A 22539-nucleotide genomic window follows, 5' to 3' on the forward strand; every position below is an offset into this window, starting at 1 on the left:
AACAGGAACATGTTTTGGACTACATGAGCCCTTCCAGTTTCAGTGGCAATAAGAACCCTGACAGGGTACAGCCTTATTGATGACAAGAAGCATGAAGTCTGGAACAGCTTTTGTTACATTTAAGAAGATATAGAGATAAAGCATATATATATATATATATACGTATATAATATATTATATAAATATCCTTTTAGCATGTGTTTCATTTTATTGGTGATGGATAGCTTTCAAATTTCAAGGTCTGGAATACTATTTACTAAGTACTAGGTATACAGGGATAAGCTCCTGGGATGTCATTCCTTGTACTAGAAAGAGGCTAGAGATGGTACAAACTGCCACGAGGAAGCCATCAATCAGGCAAGGGATGGGGGTGGTAAGACAAGAGTTAGTGGTGAAGGTGGTGCTAGCACAGAATCATGAAGGGCAAATCAAAATCGACGCTTGGACAATGTTGGGTGAAAATAACAGTCTTGGAAGGAGAACAGCAAGCACCTAGAGCCGGTTGAGAAGTGCAGAGAGCAAAAAAGAAAAAAAAATGGAGAAAAAAAGCAAGAGAGATGGGATGCAGGTGTGGAAATGTCTTCCTTTCGAGGAGGCAGGCAGAGATGATGGAGCAGGCTCCCTGGGACTAAGCATGGGGTGCATTCAGACGAAAGACTGCTTTGAATGTTGATCCCCTCCCCTTTGCGTTCCTAAAGAGGTGGGAGACGAAACTGTGTGTGTGTGTGTGTGTGTGTGTGTGTGTGTGTGTGTATGCATGCATTGGAGGAGGTCAATGGAGAGTGAGGAGCAATGTACTTCCTTTACACAGAAGCTGTTACTAACACCAAGATGAGGTGAGCGGGCCTCTGCAGTTGCTTGAAGCCACACTAATTGTGTAGGCAATGCCTTCACACACACTCACACACACACTCACTCACTCACTCACACGTGAAGACACGTGCACATGCACACCCCCGACTATTTATTTAATGTAATATATTGAGATACATTAATTAACATATATTAAGATCTTAATGTATGGATGCAGTGTGTTGATATGTATAAAGTTTCAGCTCGCCCAGAGTAGAGGTCTCTGCAATTGTTTAGTTTTTAAATTTTATTTTAATTGTGTGTTTGTGTGTGTGCGTGCACGCGTGAGTGTGAGCACAGGTGTCAGTGCTGGGCAGAAGGGCGTTAGATCCCTTTGTGCTGAACTTAGGTGGTTATTAGCCACCTGACGTGGGTGTTGGAAACTGAACTCAGGTCCTAGTGAGAGTAGCAAGTGCTCTTAACTGCTGAGCTGTCTCTCTAGGGCTACGTTCACATTCTTCTTAGTTAAATCTCTGGTCTCCTAGAGAAGAAACAAAATCAGAAAAGTGATTTCATTTACAACAGATTTTATTGAGCAGTTAAGAGTGTGACTCATTGCAAGGGAAACATCTTGACTGAATGTGTGTATTTGGGAATACATACTTAGGATGTAGAAGGACTGCTGCTTCTGTGGGCCAAGCTCTGTGGTATGGACATGTTTCCTGCCCTCCAAAGTATTCCATAACTGATTGAGAGGAAAAGGAGAAAACTGTGTGGTTATACTGAAGCCAGTAGTGTCATGCAAATGCTGTAGGCTAGGAAGAGTGGCTACAGTAAGAAATGCCAATTCACATAGTTGAACTAACATGCCTTCCTAGATTACTTTTATGCCGTATGCCAGAGGGCCCTCGATGGAAAATCCTAGGTAGAACGACACTCTCTCTATGTTCCTTCCACTTCTGAGTGAACCCGAATACACGGAAGTCACCGGTATTTTTATTTTTGCCTCTGTTCCGTATTCCACAGAGATGAGCTTGCCTTCAGCCTGGCCATCCAGCAGGCGTAGGAGGTCTTTGACCTCTCTCTTTTCCCACACTATTCCACTCTGCCAGAAGGAATTTGAATCTTGCACTTCACTGAAGTACCGTTCGATTTCGGCCTTGTGGACGAGACTGTGAAGACCCTTCTTTTGTCCCAGGTAGAAGAGCGTGCTCGGCTGCCTGGACCTGCACATGCGCCTGTACTGTCTCCGGAAGGACCGATTCAGGGAGGAGACGTATTTTTCTATTAAGGTGGAATCTTGATCTAGCTCTTTGTTTTCTGGCCAGAACAAGAGGCAAGCCAGGAAATATGGATCAGGATGCGGGTGGTTGAGCCCCACAATCTGCAGGACCTCTCTGAGCTTTGTTTTCAGCGTGTTAAATGGCAGGATGTACTTGGAGCTGGGTTTGAGGCAACTGAGAATAATGTTGGCCAAAATGAAATTTTGTGTCTCTTTTGTCAGCCCTTTTGTTAGCCGCTTGTTTTGCAGTAACAGGAAGCTGTAATCTTTCACTATATTTTCCATGTTGTTAACTTCTTTGTGGTTTGGGTTTAGATATTCGAGGAGTCCCGAAAACGTGTCTGCTCTCCAGGCTTCTATGCGTTTCCTACAGGTCTCCTCTTGAAGTAACAGATCTTCTTTACCCTGTAACACGTTGGTATCCAAATGGCAGAAGAGTTCTGAGTATTTCTTGAAACTCCGGGTGACTTTCTTCATTAGTAAGAGTTCTGTCATTTCTTTTGGGGTGTTCCTTGGTTTCAGAAGACCCATATAATCCAAAAAAAAGTCAAAGCACCTTTTCAGATCCGACTGTAAATTCTGTAGGTGGAATGTAAAGTTGCTGAGAGCAACATAATATTCATCTTTGGGGTCTGGAGGGGTGATCCCCTTTCCAGATAAAAAGTGTACCATAGATTCTTTCAACATTTCATTTTCTTTGTGGAAAAGCGGTGTGAGCTGAAGAAGCTGGATAGTATCAAGACCTACTTCTATTTCACCGAAGAAGCCAGCTGTATTGTATGTGTCGTATCTTCTTTGGGACCTCTGTGGAGACCAGGCTTCAGTTTCGTAGTCTTTGCTATCAGTTTGCTGCTGAGACTCTTTGAAAGCTTTGGAGGCTTTTTCGGCAATTTCTAGAAAATGTTTTAGATCATCCACACTAATAGTTTTACAGCTCTTATTTTCACCCAACCACTGTTTGATCTCACTTTTGTAAACTTGACCGAGCGTATCTGAAATATAGGAATTCTTAGGTGCTTTCCTTTTGGCCAAATTTGCCCAGACCAGAGCCGTGCTAAAGTTCTTCTCTTTAATATAGAAGTGTCTTGCCAAAGCTTGACAAATGAATGCATTTTGTGGGAACCGATCACTTCCTGCTGTCAAGACATTTTCGGTTTCCTCATTCTGCAGTTCTTCAATTAAGGGGGAAAACAGTGTGTCTGTTTCAGCTCCATGCTCCTTGCGTTGTCTTGTAAGTAAAAGAGTTTGCACGTCATGCTTAAATTTGTCTCTTCCTATTCCAGAATCATAGAATACATTGTCTTTTAGCATATTCAGTGCAATTTGACACTTATCCATTCCGTAGCTCATTTCCAGTTCTTTTAAACAGTAGATGGCAATTAGAGGGTGAATGATGCGTATACCAGTGTATCTCCCGTATTCTGAAACTTCGGTTCTTATTAGAAGTGTGGAATAGGTTCCCATGTTGTCTTCTACACTTTCAGGTTTCCCGTATTTACTGGTGTAAGTGATTCCAAGAAATATCTCACACTGTGAGACTGAAATTGTAGAGTCAGTAACATAGGAGTTGAGTAACGCCAGGTAAGAAATGAGCTGGGCTTTCCTGCTGGAAGCGTCCAGGTCTTTCAGTGTGTTCTTCACCACATTTTTTATGTAGGTCCTGTCAAAGTTGCCTTTCAAGATCATGAAGGAATAAAAGTTTTCACAGTTCTTATACTCCTTTTCAATTTCCTGTAGTTTGGCCTCAAAGGCTCTTTGTTCTTTGGGAGAAAGTTGGTATTTGAGTGAAATGCTGTCCGCTAACTTTGCACTTTCATCTGGATTCTGCGATCTCATGCAGTTCAAAATTATTACTAGTGTCTTTTCATATCTCAGACCCTTTTCTGCTATAAAGGAATTGATGGCATTCTGCAGAATGTAGGTGTTTTCTTGATCTTCAAAATCATCTACAAGGAGAAGAACGGGAATGTAGTCCTGGTGGCTGGTAGCTTTGTAGCTGAACAGCTTGCTTACTTGTTCTCCAATCTCTGCAAAATCAGTTGCTTTGTTTTTCAATACAGCACATCGGAACTTCTGCTTTAGGTCCCAGAGAACATGCATAGCCAAGGTAGTGCCGCCACATCCTGGGTGGTGGTACAGGTTGATGACTTTGGCAAAGATCGGCTTAGGGGAGTCTGCACACTGCTGTATTAAAGTAGTAAGTTCTTCAAACCTATCCCTTTTCACAAAAGCTGAGGAATAGTTTTCAGAAGAAAAATAGAAGTTCCACCAGGATACTTTGCCTCCTCGATAAAAGTGTTCTTCTCTCGATTTCTTAAACTCTAGGAATTCAGATTCATCTTTCTCTATGTCTGTGTCCCTACACTCATTTTCACAGAGGATTTCCAGTGCAGTCAGGATATCTTCCTCCATTTTCTCCAGAATAACGGAGGAGGATCCACAGGAAGGCAAAAATCTTCTTGAAGACTGAATGACTGATTTCAGTTTAAGGATGGTATTGTTGATCAGTTCTATATTTAAAGTGGAAATGCTGTGTTTTTCTAAATCATCTTCAATTCCCAGTCTTACTTGTAGTAGATCACTCCATCGTTGGTAGATATCAGAGTTAACACAGATACACAACGTATTGTCCATTCCATTGAAAACTTGATAGAAAGCACAGAAAGTCTCAATGAGTGGATCTTTTTGGTTTTCTACTGGAGAAAGCAAGAGGAACACCACCAAGACCTTCCCTTTCACTAAAATATTTTCATCTGTGAGGAATGAAATAAGTCTTCTAACCCCAGAAGCCCTTTCTTTCTGCCATGCTTGTGGCTCTAGAGGTTGACACGACTCATCCTTCAAGTCTACTCTGCCATTGCAGAAGATCCAGCTGGGCTGCTCATAAAGTTTCAGAGAAGAAATTTTCTCTTCTATGGAAGTTTTTTCTTCATACTGACTGGGCAGGTGAAGGTTTGCAACTCTGCTTTCTCTGTAAGCCTTGACCACTCCCTTGACCCGAGAGAAAGGATCAAAATCCAGCACAGCAAACAACTTAATTTCCTTTATAAAATCTAAGTGCTCTGTTTGATTTGGTGCACAGTTATTTGTTACAAGAATGTACCAGTCATAGTAGGATTTATCCAGTGAGCCTTGGTGTCTGGTCAAAAGTTTAGACAGTTTTAGTCCTTCACTCTCTTTCTTCACCACCACCCTATGTTGTTCTTCTTCAGCCTCCTTTCTAGACTTTGTCCATGTCTTTAAATTCTCTAGAAATTTTTTGAATTCTCTATCCCGCTGCTTGACATTGGCCAGGATATTTTTAGAGCTAGCTCCTTCTCTCACAAACAATGAACTATCTTTGCTCTGTTTCCATGTTTTATCGGTGCAACTTTGCATCATAATGTAGAAAGACTTTTCTTTACATATGGAATGTTTGGGAATAACATCTACCTCTATGACAAATCTATTAGATGGAGTATTGTTTTGCAGTAGGACTTCCACAAACCTTGGTTCCCGTATACATGCCCTGGCTTCCTTGATGTCACTGTCTTCAAAATACTTTGTGATCATTACATTGAAGTGATTAATAAAGACATCTTTATTGGTGACTTTCACACCAACAACTTCTCCGTGTGGTTTGTCTTTCACTCCAAAATGGATAGTGCCATTGGTGCGTGAGTTCATACAAGCTGCTGCAAATCTGAAGACTTCATTGCTAAATTTCATCTTAAGGTCCTCTTCTGTGGCTGCTTCTGTGTTTGTGAAAGCTTTGAATTCATGTACTGGGTCGATTAAATTGAGTGGCCCTGTTTCAGGCACTCGTAGAATAGAATGTTCTATATATTGTTTGGCTTCATGGAAAGAATCAAACGGGTAGGGCATGCAAGCCATCTGTTCTGGTTTGGGCTGACCACCTTCCATGTCTTTAGTTGCTATATCACTAAATGCATTTTCTTCCTTAAGACTTGGCTCTTCCTCTTCATTCTGTCCTGTCTCTCTGAGATCATGAGCACTATTGGATGAAACTGATTTTTCTTCTTCATTTTTGATCCTTTTTTGGTGTTCTTTTATTGAGAGTTTTGTAATACTTAATTGTCTGGAATCTTGATTGTCACTTTCAGGGGAATTGTTCAATTTGTTATACATACGCCTTATCAGAAGTGCAGGACCCCGTGGTAACCCCATTTCCCTAAGATCCTTTTCAGTTAGTTCTTGAAGGACCATCCCTGTTACCTCTTCATTGAACAAGATTTGAGCATATTTCTCATCAATGTTAAGGTCTTCAGTTATCCACTTTTTCACATGTTCTTTGGTCCAGTCTTTTATCATTTTAGGTTGAGTTGTTTGTCCATTCATGTCCAAGCTTCAAATTTATTCCTTGGAAAAAAGTAATACAATAATATTTTAGCATTGTATTTTATCACTAAAATCACATAGCCAACTTGGTATGTAACATTATACAAATAGATATATGATATTTCTCAAGAATAACTTAAAACTGCTTCATAGTCATTCTTTAGTTTTACAGTCCTAATTACAAGCAATTGTAATTGTGATAGTGAAATAGGCAGTAGCTGTGAGCTAAGTGAAAAAAACCTTTTGTCTTTGATGACTTTTCTTTTTAGACTTATCTATGTGGAAGTTAGGGTTTTGTGACATAAACTAGAATCTTCAGTAACAACATTACTTTTCATAGAAGAATATTTTAGTTAAACTTCAAATATATGAACATCCACAAAAATTAGTATCCCAAACTCAAACTGATCAGCAAATAGGGTAATGATCTGAATAGGCCAAAGCATCACTGAGAACATAAAGAACAATGTGGAGGTATCATTCCTGATCTCAAAATTATACTCTGGAGCCATAGTGACAAAACAACATGGATTTAACACAAGGACAGATTCGTAGACTAGAGGATCTAGAAATAATTCCTATAGCCACAGTAATCTAAACTTCCACCCAAATGTCAAAAGCACATGTTGGAAAAAAAGACTACCTAACCAACAGATGTCTATAGCAAACTAGATGTTCACACAAAGAAGAATAAAACCAGGTAACTAGTTCTAACTCAGCACAAAATCCAATTGAAAATGAATCAAAGTCTTAATGTAAGATGTGAAACTTGGCTAAGGATAATATAGCTAAAATATTTCAATATATAGGCATGTAACAGGTTTGGCAGAAATAAAGGTACCTAAAAATATATCTAAAGAAATACCCATGTCTCTCAATTTTGCCATCAGACAATTGAAATATTGCACCCCAAAGAATCTGGAGTTTCCCTTATGCTGGAAAAAGAAAAGGCCCCAGCTAGAGAGAGAAATTCTCTCCCAGAAGCAGATTCACACATTTCTAAAACCTTATCAGACAAGTTGAGACCTAAGCCCAGACAATGATGGGTCAGTAGTGGGTGGGACCAAATCTTGACCATGACTGCTTAAAGGTATATATTCTCAGACCTCTCTTTTAACTTTAATTTCAGTTTAGGACACAGAAGAAGGATAATGAGGCTGCAATGAATACATATCATGTTTCTGATTTCCACTTTTTTTTCTCTTCTAATTGGCTTATTAAACAAAAATGACTGGACTTTATTTGGGGCACAGGCTGTGATCCCCAAGTTTGGTAACAGACATAAGCAAAAGCTTTCTGAAAGGACTTCAGTAGCATAGAAAATAATTCTAAGAACTGACATATGGGATGATATGAAATTTAAAATCTTCTGCACCGTAAAGGGAACAATTACCAGAGGAAATAGACAGTCGTTAGCAACTATATGTCAAATCCAGGATTGATATATAAAATACATAAGTAACTCTAAAATAACCAAACAAATCATTTAACCAGTAAATAAGCTAATGAGCTAAATAGAGTTTTCAAAAGAAGAAAAACAAATGGCCAAAATTTATTTGAAACAAACAAACAAACAAACTGTCAACATCCTTAGGCACCAGAGGAATGCAAACTAAAACTTCTTTGAGATTCCAACTCACCCCATGTAGAATGACTGTCCTTGAGGAAACAACAGATACTGGCCAGTTGTAGGGAAAGAGGAACCCTTCTTTACTGCTTGGGGGAATGGAAACTGGTAGAGCCATTATGGAAATCAGTTCACCAAAAACTAAAAACAGAGTTGCCATTATAATCCAGTTCTATGGCTCCTAGTACATAATCAGAAGGCTCTACATCTCATCCACAGAGGTACTTGAGAATCTTTGTTTATTGCTTCACTGTTAGTGATTATTAATATTTACTATTGATTTATCTTTTAGTTAAACAGTGGTTATTCCTAAACCATCTTTATACCCAAATCATCACACAGAGACTAAGATTTATTTAATTAACCTAGAGCACGATGTTGGGAAATAATTACTCCATCCTAAACCTCAGGCAGAGCTTCCTCCCACATTATATTTGCTTTTTCCCACATTATATTCAGATTTCCCACATTATATTTGCTTTTTAGTCATATCTTAGGTCCAGTTTATTTCTCCTGATGTTTCCAGGTCCTCTCCCACTCTTCTTTCTCTTCCCCTTTGGAACATGATGTCCCATCCTGTTCTCTCCATTGCTCAGCATTGGCTGGTTGTTTTATTGACAACACAGAGAACAAATGATAGAATGTTTACACAAAGTTCAGACAGATGATGTTTAGAATAAGCATCACAATACAATGTCTGGATTGAAACCAGATAGTAGGGTAGAGAAATCAGCATTTGAATGAACAAGGGTAAATTGTATACATTCCACAAGAACATTATACCAACACATCACTATAGTGAGCCAGCCTAAACGTATGTTAACAGATGAAGAGATCAAAACACGTGGTGCACAGATGCAGAAACCCACAATCAAACACTGGGTGGAGTGCAGGGAAACTTGTGGAAGAGTGTGGGGAAGAGTGTGGGGAAGGATAGAAGGACCAAGAAGGGACAGGAGTTCCACAAGAAGACCAACAGGCCAACTTTCCAGGGCCCATGGTGGTTTGTGGTAACTGAAGCATCAACCAAGAACCACGCCGGGGCTGGACCTAGGCCCCCTACACAGATGTAGTGGATGGACAGCCCCATCCTCATATGGGCTCCCTAGTATGGGGAATGGGGCTCACTCTGACATGGAGTCTGTTGCCTGCTTTTCAATCACTTTCCTCTGGTGGGGCTGCCTCAGCAGGCCACAGAAGCCACATAAGCTCAGTCCTGATATTACTTGATATGCTGGAGTGGGGTGGGAAATCCCCTTGTCTGAGGAGTAGGAGAGGGAGGATAGGGAAAACAAGGAAAATAGGTGGGACTGGGAAGAGAGAAGGGAGAAGGCTATGACCAGGATGTAAAATGAATAAATAAAAATTAAAATAATGAAAAAAAAATAACTGACAGGCAGTTGGTAAAACTACCAAGAACTACAGGACAACCAAAGAAAACCCGGGGGTGTATGTGGATGTATTTGGGGAGAAAGGTGGTGCACATACACAAATGAATTTTATTTACAACAGTAGTAAAGAAAAAACAATCATTATACTTACAGGAAAATGGATGGAACTGGAAGTGAAGCAACCTAGTCTCAGAAAGACAAACGCCACACACTTTCTCTCATATGAGGAACTTAGATTTTAATTTTTATAAGGTGTGTGTGGAGAGAGAAAGTGATTGTGTGTGTGTGGAGAGATAAAGTGAACGTGTGTGTGTGTGTGTTTGTGTGAAACTAGAAAGGGCAACATGAGAAGGGAAAGGAGGTCTTAAAAGGGAAGAAAGGGGGCAGAATAGGGAGGTAATAAAATACACGTGACATATAAGTAGAAAGAGAGCTACCAGGAGTCCAAGAAAACCAGCAGCAGTAGGACAAGGAGGGGGTTATTGGAAGAGGAAAATTACCAAAAACAAAGTATAGGAAAATGCTGTGATGAAACTTATTATCTGGTATATTGACTCAACAAAACAAATTTTAAGTAATGTCTGTTTAAAATTATTAATGTATGAACCACTACTTATATAAAATATAACAAAATATAGGTTTAACCTAATTGTGTTTGGCATTTTTGCACAAACTCACCAGGAGGTTCATCTCCAAGCTTGATAAAGGAAACTAGGTGAGAAGAACTGGGGTTTGAGAGTGCAAGGGCTATGATGGGCCAAAGCAGGAAAAGTGATGGCTAGTGCATTGATCAGAAGGATTGGCAAAGGCTGTAGCCTTGTAGCCATTGAGGAGCTTCCACTTCAGTGAATTTCTTCCTGGTTGCCTTAGTGTCTTGGATTCTTTTAGTTACTTTTGGCTCCAATCTGAGATCATGACCAAGCTAATCAAGAGGCACAATGAACCCTATAAATGTATTTCAGATGATCAGCTGGGCGTGGTCTCAAGAGGTTCCACAAAAAGTCGTGTATTTATTGTACTTTATTCATTCAACAAGAAGTTATTGAGTATCTATGATGTTCAAGGCATAATGTTAAAATCAGTGGTGACCCAAACAGATGTGAAGTTCTTTCAGGAAACTCGCAACTCCATTTAAGAGGAGTAAAAATATAAATCATGCAAGTTACCCAAGCATACTCAAAAAGGTCTAGAATAATAAGTTGTGGTAGGTGTAAGACATAGGGAGGGATGTTGGGCTGGGGATATGTGAGGAGGATGCTCTGCTCTATGAATAGGAGAAAAATGTGAGACTGTCTTCTGTGAGGTTAAAGGTGGGAGGGAGGAGGAGAAATGTGCCTGGGAGCCTGACTGAAGGAGTTGAGTCATAGTCTACTGAGGCTTCTTCAGTTCTGGTTGGTAGTCTCAGGTACACGGTATGTGTGTTCTTGCAGCAGACAGTTTCTCTGAACCAAGGGCCAGCCAAAGGAATACAAACAAGTAGCTTTTTCTTCTAGTCTCAGAACTGAGGTGCCAACCCCGATCTTCCTACTTCTCTACAGACATCCACAGTGCCCATGTTCTGATTTGAATCTAGTGTTTCAAATGTTTGGGAGGGCAGTGAAACCTTTATGGGATGAGAGTCGGACTTAACTGCCCAGGCTCTTGGGGAATTCAGCGGGTACCAGAGGAGGGGTGAATGAAGGAACAAAAGGCACAAAGAAGGAGAGCAAGTCTAAAATCTGATCAAGCTCCTGTTTATTTGAAAAATTTCACACAACTTTATAGGGAGAAGGCAGGAAGGGGAAATGCGTCAGCAGGATAGTTTATGGCACAAGAGATAGCAGGGTGATTTATCATGCAAAATACTGCAAGAATGTTCGCTAAGATGTCTCAAGATGCTCTAGCCTAATGAGCTGATGTCTCAAAGTTACTGGAACATAAATCTCTCACCTATGACCTTAAAGGTCCCAGTGCAGCTGTTGATAACTTTCCACTAGCTGGCTTTGGCTCCCAGCACTTATCTGGCAGAAGTAGCTCACTAGGAACAGGCCTTTGAAGCTTATTTCTGGTCCCTAGTTCCTGCTTTCATCTTGGCCTTCTGGTCTACCATGGTATGAACAACTCTCCTCAGCTGTAGACCCCTACGACCACAAGATCATGCCTAAGAACATGAACCCAAAGAAAACTGAAACCGTGAGCCAAAATATCTATTCTTTTTTTAAATGGTTTCTGTTAGGATTTTGTCAGAGCAACACAAAAATAGCTAATTCAGTCATCTCAGGTAAAACTGAAGAGAGGAGCCTTGCCATACTATACATTTATGAGCTCTAGATAGAACTGATAGTATAGGCAGTTACCCAATATGTTCTTGAAGGGTTTGCTGAAGTCACTTTATAAAAGAGGCTGATTTTTAAAATTGCTCTCTTTTGTATGGGATGTTGAAAATATAAATATCTCAGATTCAGGGTCAGGAGCCTCATCAACTGAGCTGTCCAAGCCTTTGGCTCTCCCCTGAGAGGTTCTGCCCAGCAATGGGTGGAAACAGAAACTGAGACTAACAGACAAAAATTGGGGGAAGCATAGGGAGCCTTGTAGAAAAGTGGAGTGGGGGTTGGGGGCGGGGATATAGAATGACCTGGAGGAGACAGGAGCTCCACAAGAAGACCAACAGTCCCAACTAACCTGGGCCTGGAAGGGCTTACTGAGACTGAAGCACCAACCAAGGACACTGCATGGTCTAAACCTAAGCTCTCTACACATATATACACACATATAAAATAGCAAAAGTAAAGACATGTACACAATGAACCTGAGTGGCTTTGACATCCAGGGCTCCAGTTAAGAAGGAACAAAGTAGAGGGAACTGGGGAGGCCCAGACACCTCCCACCTGCGATGGTGACAGCCCCATACCAACCTATCATCAGCTACCTGACAAATGTGTCAAATGCTAACATTCAGAGAATGGCCCTACTAGAACCCACCATCTCCTGTTCCAACCCAGCTCTGGGCTCCCATCTTCGCAGGTAACTGTGCTTTTGCCCTCAATTCTGACTCACGGGGGAGCCTGTTCCCTCAGAGGTAGATTGTTATCAATGCAGATTCTACTTGCGTTTTTTCTCAACTCCCTTCTGAAACGTCCTCAACTCTGCTGTACCCTATTTGACTAGTATTTAGTCTGTAAACCACATCTATACATGCTGAGAGAGATATTCCCTGTGTTCTGTGTGCTGTGAGTTATTATTAGTAATTAAGATTGAAATAAAAGAGCGTGCACCTGTCTCAGCCCATTCCTGAGGTCGGCAGGACTGTCTGGCAAACTGATGCCTCTAAGCCACGGAACCTTGTGAATTTACTGTAATTCAATAAACTTTGACACTGTGGAGAGGCACACGGGCGTCAGTCTAAATTTCTGGCACAGGGTGCTCGTGACAGAGCCTCTGGCTGCTTTCACAATTCATAATACCTGCAACCTCAGCCTCCCGGTTTCACCGTTTCTTACAACCTTGCTGCCGTCATCCTGGCCTAAGCCACAAGCCATCGCTTTGAAAATTCTGTTTCAGTTGTACAGCAATTTACTTTTATGCTGTGGTTTTAGCCTAGTTCCCCACCTAATTATGTTTTCAGTATAGCAGTAACAGTTTTGTTGACTGTCAGTGGAGACCCCCGATTGCTCAAAAACTTCAGTGACATCTCATTTCACCTGAAGCAAAAGCTGAATGCTCCATGTTCTATAGGCTCCGTCCACATGCTGTGCTTTGCCGCCAGTCTGTCTACTCCAGCCACCGGCTTGCCTTGCGGCTTCCTCCACACGGCGGCCTACTGCAGAATAGGTCCAACTAGCTATTTCCTCTGCTCAGACTGCTCTCTTGTCCACGCCTCCATTGCTCCTTTCCTTACCCTTGCAGTTCTTTACGCAAACTCATGGAGGCCTCTGTTGAGGCCTTTGCCAACAGTGTTAAGCAAGTCTCTCTTCTCCCTCCAGCACTTTCATCTACTCTTCCTTGTTTCATTTTTTTTCTTTTTAAGATCCACACACAATATGTTTTACTTGTCTTTCTCATCCGTGTCTCAGGAACTAAGGTATAATGTGTAGAAAACAGACAGGTTTTATTTCTCATTCACAGGTGAACCCTTGAGGCCCAGTATTTGTTGAATGAAGAAATTGTAATTTTTACAATAGTGAAACAATCATGTTTTTTTTTTTTCGTATTTTATTTTTTTCTTATCAGTTACATTTTATTAACTATGTACCCCAGCCGTGTCCCTATCCCTCATTCCCTCCCAGTCCCTCCCTCCCTCCCTCCTCTCCCCCGTGCCCCTTGCCAAGTCCACTGATAGGGGGGACCTCCTCCCCATTCATCTGATCCTGTTTTATCAGGTATCTTCAGGACTGGCTGCAAAGCTCTCCTCTGTGGCCTAACAGGACTGCTCCTCCCTTGGGGGGTGGGGAGGCCAAAGAGCCAGCCACTGAGTTCCTGTTAGAAACAGTCCTTGTTCCCCTCACTATGGGAAACCAATTGGTTACTGAGCTACCACAGGCTACATCTGAGCAGAGGTTCTAGGTTACATTCATACATGGTCCTTGGTTGCATGTCAGTCTCAGAAAAGACCCTGTGCCCAGATATCTTTGGTCCTTGTGGAGCTCCTATCCTTTCCTCATCAGTCTAACTCCCCTTCTTTCTTATGATTCCCTGCACCCTGCCAAAGGTTTGGTCACGAGTCTTTGCTTTGAAAACACCGCTAGTTAGAGTCTTTCCAATGCGCTCAGTAGACTCCTGTCAATGTTCAATGCGTATCCCATCTGTCTTTCAAAATGAGGATTGATAATCTTACCCCATGTCCGCTCTCTTGATTATCTTTTTTAGGTGTATAGATTTCATTATGTTTATTATATCTTATAGGTCTATATAAGTGAGTATATACCATGTTTGTCTTTCTCCTTCTGGGATATTTCACTCAAGATGATCTTTTCTAGATTCCACCATTTGCCTGCAAATTTCATGATTTCCTCCTTTTTGATTGCTGAGTAGTATTCCATTGTGTAAAAATACCACAATTTCTGTACCCATTCCTCCGTTGATGGACATCTAAGTTGTTTCCAGGTTCTGGCTATTACAAATAAAGCTGCTATAAACATGGTTGAGCAAATATCCCTTTTGTGTACTTGAGCAAACTTGGGGTATATCCCTAGCAGTGGTATAGCTGGGTCTTGAGCAAGCACTATTCCTAATTGTCTTAGGAAGTGCCAGATAGATTTCCAGAGTGGTTGTACCAGTTTACATTCCCACCAGCAGTGGAGGAGGGTTCCCCTTTCTCCACAACCTCTCCAGCATGTGTTGTCCCTTGAGTTTTTCATCTTGGCCATTCTGATGGGTGTAAGGTGATATCTCAGGGTCGTTTTGATTTGCATTTCCCTGATGGCTAATGAGGATGAGCATTTCTTTAAGTGTTTCTCTGCCATTCGATATTCCTCTGTCGAGAATTCTCTGTCTAGCTCTGTTCCCCATTTTTTAATTGGATTACTTGGTTTGCTGCTTTTCAGCTTCTTTAGTTCTTTGTATATACTCAATATTAGTCCTCTGTCAGATAAAGGGTTAGTGAAGATTCTTTCCCAATCTGTAGGCAGGCGTTTTGTTTTGATGACAGTGTCCTTTGCTTTACAGAAGCTTTTCAGTTTCATGAGGTCCCATTTATTGATTGTTGCTCTTAGAGCCTGTGCTGTTGGTGTTCTGTTCAGGAAGTTGTCTCCTGTGCCAATGAGTTCTAGGCTGTTCCCCACTTTTTCTTCTAACAGATTTAGAGTATCTGGTTTTATGTTGAGGTCTTTGATCCACTTGGACTTTAGTTTTGTGCAGGGTGATAAATATAGATCTATTTTCATTTTTCTGCATGTGGACATCCAGTTGGACCAGCACCATTTGTTGAAGATGCTGTCTTTTTTCCATTGAATGGTTTTGGCTTCTTTGTCAAATATCGAGTATTCATAGGTGTGTGGGTTTATTTCTGGATCTTCTATGCGGTTCTATTGATCCCATCTCCTTAGATGCTGAAAAAGCATTTGACAAAGTCCAACACCCATTCATGTTTAAAGTCTTGGAGAGATCAGGAATACAAGGCACATATCTAAACATAGTAAAGGCAATATACAGCAAGCCTATAGCCAACATCAAACTCAATGGAGAGAAACTTAAATCAATCCCACTGAAATCAGGGACAAGACAAGGCTGCCCACTCTCTCCCTACCTCTTCAACATAGTGCTTGAAGTCCTAGCCAGAGCAATAAGACAACTAAAGGAGATCAAGGGGATACAAATCGGAAAGGAAGAGGTCAAAGTGTCACTATTCGCAGATGATATGATAGTATATATGAGCGATCCCCAAAATTCAACCAGAGAACTCCTCCAGTTGATAAACACCTTCAGCAAAGTGGCAGGATACAAAATCAACTCAAAAAAATCAGAAGCCCTCCTGTATACCAAAGACAAAAGGGCCGAGAAAGAAATTAGGGATACAACACGCTTCACAATAGCCACTAACCACATAAAGTACCTTGGGGTGACACTAACCAAGCAAGTGAAAGACCTGTTTGAGAAAAACTTCAAGTCTCTGAAGAAAGAAATTGAAGAAGATCTCAGAAGATGGAAAGATCTCCCGTGCTCATGGATTGGTAGGATTAACATTGTGAAAATGGCCATCCTGCCAAAAGCAATCTACAGATTCAATGCAATTCCCATCAAAATACCAACTCAATTCTTTACAGACCTTGAAAAAAAGATTCTCAGCTTCATATGGAGAAACAAAAAACCCAGAATCTCCAAAACAATCCTGTACAACAACAGATCATCTGGAGGTATCTCCATCCCCAATCTCAAGTTGTACTACAAAGCAATAGTAATAAAAACTTTTTTTTTTTTTAATGGAAATTCATGGTTTAGCAATGTCTGTGTAACAAAGAACTTAGAAATCTCTTCATTTTATTATCCAGAGACAAGGCCTAATTGCAATTTCTAAGTTAACTATTCACCATAACTAAGAGAAGGGTATTTTTAAAAAGAGAAGTTAGTAAACATACATTCTTCAGGGACCTGAAGGTCTGTTGTGAACCCTAGTTTCCTTATCAGTTGCCTTAATTATGGCTCCTGAACGAGAGTCTTTCTCAGACCGGCTTTTCTTTGGAGTTGGTCTCTTTCTACCCAAGATTCCCAGCTCTCTACAATTCTAATCACCCTTGCAGTTCTGGGAAAATGGACTCTCCTTTGAAGATGCTCCTGTCGTGCTTGGCACACTGGCCCTGGTCTGTGTTAGGCGGTACCCTCTCTTGGCCAGAAACATCTCCCAGCAACTCAGGCCACCAACTGTTTTCTTGTAATATCACAAAGACTGTGATATTATAACGAGCTCCAGGCTTCCTCTTCTCTGCTGGCCAGTAGTTACAGCTAGTTTTATACACCCTGGCCATCTATAAGGTAAGCACATTAGGATGTCCTGTTTACTGGTTACTGCATACCTAGTGACAACTGTGTATGGTTGTGTATGTGAGGTGTGTGTGTGTGTGTGTGTGCTTGTGCTGTGTTTTGTGGTATGTAAAGTGTCTGATGTGGAAAGTGTGGTGCACAGGGTTGTATGTTTACAGTGTAGGGTGTGGTAGGTGGTGTTATTTGTGTGGCATGTGTGTGGTGTGTTTATGTGGCCTGTGCGTGTGTGTGAGATGTGGAGCTGGTGGGATCTTTGTTTTCGTGTCAGCTCACACAGTGGCAGCTTCCCTTCATTGTGACCTTTACTGTTTGCTTTACAGGGAAACAGAAGCTTCTGTCTTAGATCCAGTGGCTGCCATCTGTTCTCCTCATTTTATCTCTTGCTTATCACACAAGTTTCTTCACTATTCAAGGATGAAGATCTGGGCAACTTAGACTAAAATTAAGAAGAAAAAAAAACGTAGTTGGGATATAGTTCCATGGCAGAATTCTTGCCTACCATGTGCAAGGTCCTGCTTCAACCCCCAGGACTAAAAAAAAAGAAAAAGATGTAGCCTCTTTATCATTACAAACTTCCTCAGCTCCCTGTCTCTACAATGGTAGTTGAAGAGTAAAGCCCTCCTCCCTTATTTCTCTCTCTCTTCCCTTCTCTCTCTCCCCCTTTCCTTCCCTCTTCCTCTCCCTCCTTGTCCTCCTCTCTCAGTCTCCTCTGGTAGACACGCACTCTACTCTGAGCTACATTTAGGACGCTTTCAGGTGTTTGTGCCCCCCCCCATATAAAATGTCCGAAGAACATTTTCTATGTCCCTGCAGCTCAACACAGAAGCTGTGTTTTAGAATGACAACGGTGTGGGGAGAGAAGTATTCCTAATGCCTCCACAGAATCCCTCGCCTGTTTTCATGACCTCAACTTTAAACTGGCCTGTAGGCATATTTTAAGCACACGGGCTTTTGATATTGAGCACAAACCTCTACCGTGTGCACATAGGGAAGGAGCTGTGATCAGGAAAACCGTGTGATGTAGGGCTCTTCCCAGCCAGGCTGTTTCAGAAGAGGGGGCGATAGGAGGGAGACCATGGCTGTTTTCCTTCACCTGCTTCAGAGGAAATGCATAGGGCGTGGAGGGGAGCCTCTTTGTCAGCATGGGAGAGGGATGCTGCTTTTACTGTTTTCTTTGGGGTGCAGCAGAATAAAAAAAAAGTGTGTTGTCATGGCTGCTGATTTCAAGCAGCCTGAGCAGCAGCCCAGCATCCGGCCTTCAGCCTGGCTGGAGCTCAACAGGGCACACCCTGCTCTCACATTTGGAGGAAATGAAACTGTAGAGCAGTAAGTTTCATATTCCTGAAACGTATGTTACAGCAATACTTTTTTTTTTCCTCACATGGTCACTACATGCTGGCTGCAAAGGCAAGACTGGATGAAAAGGGTGACTAAACTTTGCAAGTTTCTCTCTTTGGTTAGATATAACTTTTGACATGTTTTATAGGACAGAAGTTTGTCGTTGGTTATTTTGTTCTACATCGTTCTGCACGCTTGGATTCTTGGTTGTCCCCAGTCAGAATATTCTGCACGTTCACCCGCCAGGCTGTCTACAGTAAGCACTAGCCCCAGCTAACAGTACAGGTATAAAAGAAACGATGCTTCGCTTTCCTTCTTGAATATTTAATAAGAAATAACATACACATTTGAAAAAGTATGCATTTTAAAAGATATGATTCAGTATTCAGAATTAGGATATTTTTGTTTTGTTTTAAAGACGGCATCTCATAGAGCTTGGGATGGGATGTATATTCAAAATGTTGCTGGGGCTGCCTTCAAAGCTCTGACTCTCCTGCTTCAGTTGCTGGGCTTGCAATTGACTTTAGACGTTAGCTTTTAAAGCTTAAAGCTGTTAAGGATAGTAAATAAGCCTTTAAGATTAGAAATTGGGGATGGAGAGCTGGCTCAGTGGTTAAGAGCACTAGTAGCTCTTCCAGAGGATCCGGGTTCAATTCCCAGTGCCCACATGGCAGCTCACAACTGTCTACAACTCCAGTTTGAAGGAATCTGACTCCCTCACACTGACATACAAGCAGGCAAAACAACAATTCATATAAAATAAATGCAATATTAAATAAACAAAAATAAATAAATAAATAAATAGATAGATAAATAAATAAGTAAGTAAATAAATAAATAAATAAATAAAGATTGGAAACTTACCAAAGCTTTTCTGGAAACTTCTTTTTGTATTAGAAACTTGAGGTGTGTGTTCTTGGAGCTATTTGGTCTGGAATGTGGCAGAATCACACTCTTTCAGTCAACAGGAAGCAGGACAGAGCTGGTCCTTTTGCAGTTTTCCTGAAAATGTATTTGTAGAGCATATATTACCTCAAACAAACAAAAACATCTGCAGTGTTAACATCACAGCAAATTAAAACGCAACCAGATGGATTGTGGTCTAGGAATTGTTTAGGGTGTATTTTTCCCCTTTAATTTTCTACCCCAAGCATTTTAAAACATACACTTTATGGAATGGTGAAAGGAATATTCTTTCCCTACATGGCATCTTTTCCCAGGCTTAAACCATTTTAATTAGATAAACACCTAAAAGCATGCTGTTTGCAAGCTTGCCTTTCTTCTCTCCCACTCAGTTCCTGTGCTGTAGTTTAACTCTTCAGCTGGTTACCCCGCCTTTTGGGTCCAAGCCCAACCCCCCACCTCTGGTCTCTCTTGAACTTGAGGAAAAGCTCAGGAGCTCAGTTTCCGTCTTGTAGTTTTCAGTCTTTTCAGAGATTTCTGTAAATCTCCTGGAGGGACTGGGTTACAAACACTAGTCACATCCCACCAATATTCTGTTCACTCTCCTCACTGGCTTCCGTCTGACTGACAGTGCAAAGCCATACATGAAAAGGCGTGCTGCTACCTCTCTGCTCTTACACTGCTTTTTCATCTCTCTGAATCAGATCTCGCTGCTTGGCCGCCGTCTTGTTGCTCCTTGCTGCAGATGGTGCAAGCTCCTGTTTGGGGTTGTTCATCTCTCTGGAATCCTCTTGGTTCTTGGTTCTGAATTTTCTTGAGGTTTTTTTTTTTTGTTTTTTTTTTTTTAATCAAATATTGCCTTCTTATGGGGCACTGCTTAGCGGCCTTATTGGCCCCATTTACCAGCATTTCTTATTCCTTTTCTGGATTTATTTTTTATTTATTAAGAACTTATCACAAACAAATATTTCATACACTTTAACTTACTCATCTTGTTTAATTTGACTCACTCATTATTTTATTACTACACGAGACTGAGTTTTTGTGCTCACTACCTACAGTGTCATATCATATGCTGGCTTCTTAATAAAACTTGCTGAATAAACAGAATACATTCTCACAATGAAAATTTACATTTCTGAAAGCTTTCGAGCTATCAGTGTTTGTGGGTAGCTCATCTTACTAGGTACTTGGCTAGGACGGGAGACAGCAATCTGGGGAATCTCTTTAGTGCTCCGCTCATTAGGCTAGAACAACCTCCAGATTCTATGAACTGGTCACACAAAAAGAAAGTTTTAGAAAACGGCAAGGTGATGAATCAGCAGATTTTTTTCTTCCCTGAAGTCCTTACAAGCGTCTAGTTTCACAACATACTTTCTCAGCTTCCTGTTGGGGCACTCAGGCCCAGAGGAGGCCACTTCTCCTACATGGTAGCCCTGGATGAGGCTTCTTGGTGTTCCAGACCTCAGTGCCCACTGCAGAAGCTGAATCCTTGCCAGGGACTTGCCCCATTCTATCGGCTCCCTTGGTCAGGGCCAGAGGCAGTGTCGGATTCCAGTCCGGGGCACTCAGTTAAATATTTAACCGGCCACTCACCCTCTGTTTATCTAGAAGGCTGGGGACAGATCCCCTCTTTGGATGTAGCAAAAGGGGGAAACAGAAATTCCAGCAAGACTCAGTATTCTAGAAAACACTGTACATCAGGAATTTCCTCTGCGGCCCATTTCCTTCTGCCAGGCTGTGACTGCTGCCAAAAACATCAGAGCTGTAATCGCTCATTCAAAACAAGAGGCTGCCGAAGGGATAGACAGACATATTCTCAGATAGAAAACACCTCGACTTCCTAAATTTCAAACTTGTTAAGTGGAACATCTTGTCTCAATATGACATTCTAAACTCTTTGAAAATTCCCTTAGAAATGCCAATATGTCAAAAATTCCCCAACCTACTTCCAACATGCCAGCAGTGTGGAGCATGATTCAAATCTATGATATTCAGCAAAGCTTTTAAAATCCTTAGCATTTTATGAATTTTAAGCGCATCTGGATGGGTAGCGTTGGAATGAAGCAAATCAAATTGCCATCATTGGCTTGAACAACCTTTGAGAATGTCAAACTGCAAATCTTTGCTGCTTAGAACTCCTCGGCTTTCCTGGTTTGTTTTTGTTGTTTTTGTTTTTACTCACAGATTTTATTTATATTTGTCTACAGTATCGTTTCTTTATGAAATGGACTACTACAGCTCAATTAAACCAAATCAAATCATAATCATCTGAACTGTTTGCAAATGCCTATTAGCTAAATTTATAATCTTGTATTTGCCTAGTACAGCCCAAGTTTTAAATACAGAAAGCACAAGAGCAAACCAAGGCTTGCCTGTTTTAAAGTGTGAATATAAAACATATTGGTAACCATGTTAATTATTCAAAGCAGCTGCAGGATGCCAAGACTCCAGAGAACATGGCAGTTTTTACTCTCTGATGCTGAGCTAGAAAGACAAACATACCTTTACCTCAGGGGTCCTAGACAGTGTGCCCTTGATCTCCAAGCCCTCAGGAGGGCTGTTTAAACAGAAAGGTCCCAGTTGTAGCTCAGCCCCACAGGGCTACACACTCTCTGATGGTCCAGTACAGTGAGACTCAACACAAGCAATACAGTTTTGTTTTCCTGAAGAACACACTGACACAACGCCATAAACCAAACCAAACCAAAATAACAGCAACAACATAAACCCCTCCACTTCTTCCACTCTATTGCTGCTTGAAACAGATGAGAAGGGGAAAATTAAATGGCTATAGTTCTGGACAGTATTGCCTTTCATGAAGTGCAAGCAACACTTTTAAAGGCATCTAACATTATGTAGAATAGGAAGGTAGAAATTGACATAATCACAATAGATCCTAGGTACCACTATAAGTATTTGTTGTTGTTTAGTTTCCTGACTCCCTTTTTGTTATTTTTCTATTTTTCTTTTCCTGCCTATTTGGCATAATGAGAAGCCCACTCATTACTCTGACCAGCTCTCACCATTTTTTACCCGAGCATTTCTGTCCAGGAAGGCATTTGCAAGTTAGCATCAGTTAAATAGACTCCTACAAATATAATGTGCTGCTGTTACTAATCAACTTAATATTTTATACATAATGCTTCATTTACAAGTGTGTATTGATACAAAAACACAGCTACAACTTTAAGAAATAGCTTTTTCATTATAGCCATAAAAATGAGGAAAGATTTTATAGTTCAGAAACTTACCAGAATTTTCCTGAAAACTTTATTATTCTAGAAACTTGAAACCAGTAACATTAAAGCTGTGTTCTTTTCTTCAGATACAGTTCTAAGCATCCTGTTCAAAGACGAAAAACTTGGGCGGTTAAAGCTGCAGAGTTCTCTGCCTTCAGTGCTTTGCCTCTG

General features: G+C 41.0%; 1 protein-coding gene across 1 annotated transcript; it reads right to left on the reverse strand.

Moving 5' to 3' along the window:
- Positions 1-1362: 1362 nt before the first annotated feature.
- Positions 1363-22539, reverse strand: Samd9l (sterile alpha motif domain containing 9 like). Its single transcript, XM_055612947.1, has 3 exons — positions 22381-22539; positions 19088-19225; positions 1363-6433 (listed from the first exon to the last, which is right to left on the reverse strand). Exon 3 carries the CDS (start codon positions 6410-6412, stop codon positions 1667-1669), a length of 4746 nt encoding a protein of 1581 aa, XP_055468922.1. The 5' UTR covers positions 6413-6433; positions 19088-19225; positions 22381-22539; the 3' UTR covers positions 1363-1666.

This window comes from Psammomys obesus, unplaced genomic scaffold (assembly GCF_907164565.1).
Source record: "Psammomys obesus unplaced genomic scaffold, mPsaObe1.curated_primary_1811, whole genome shotgun sequence".
Lineage (NCBI taxonomy): Eukaryota > Metazoa > Chordata > Mammalia > Rodentia > Muridae > Psammomys > Psammomys obesus.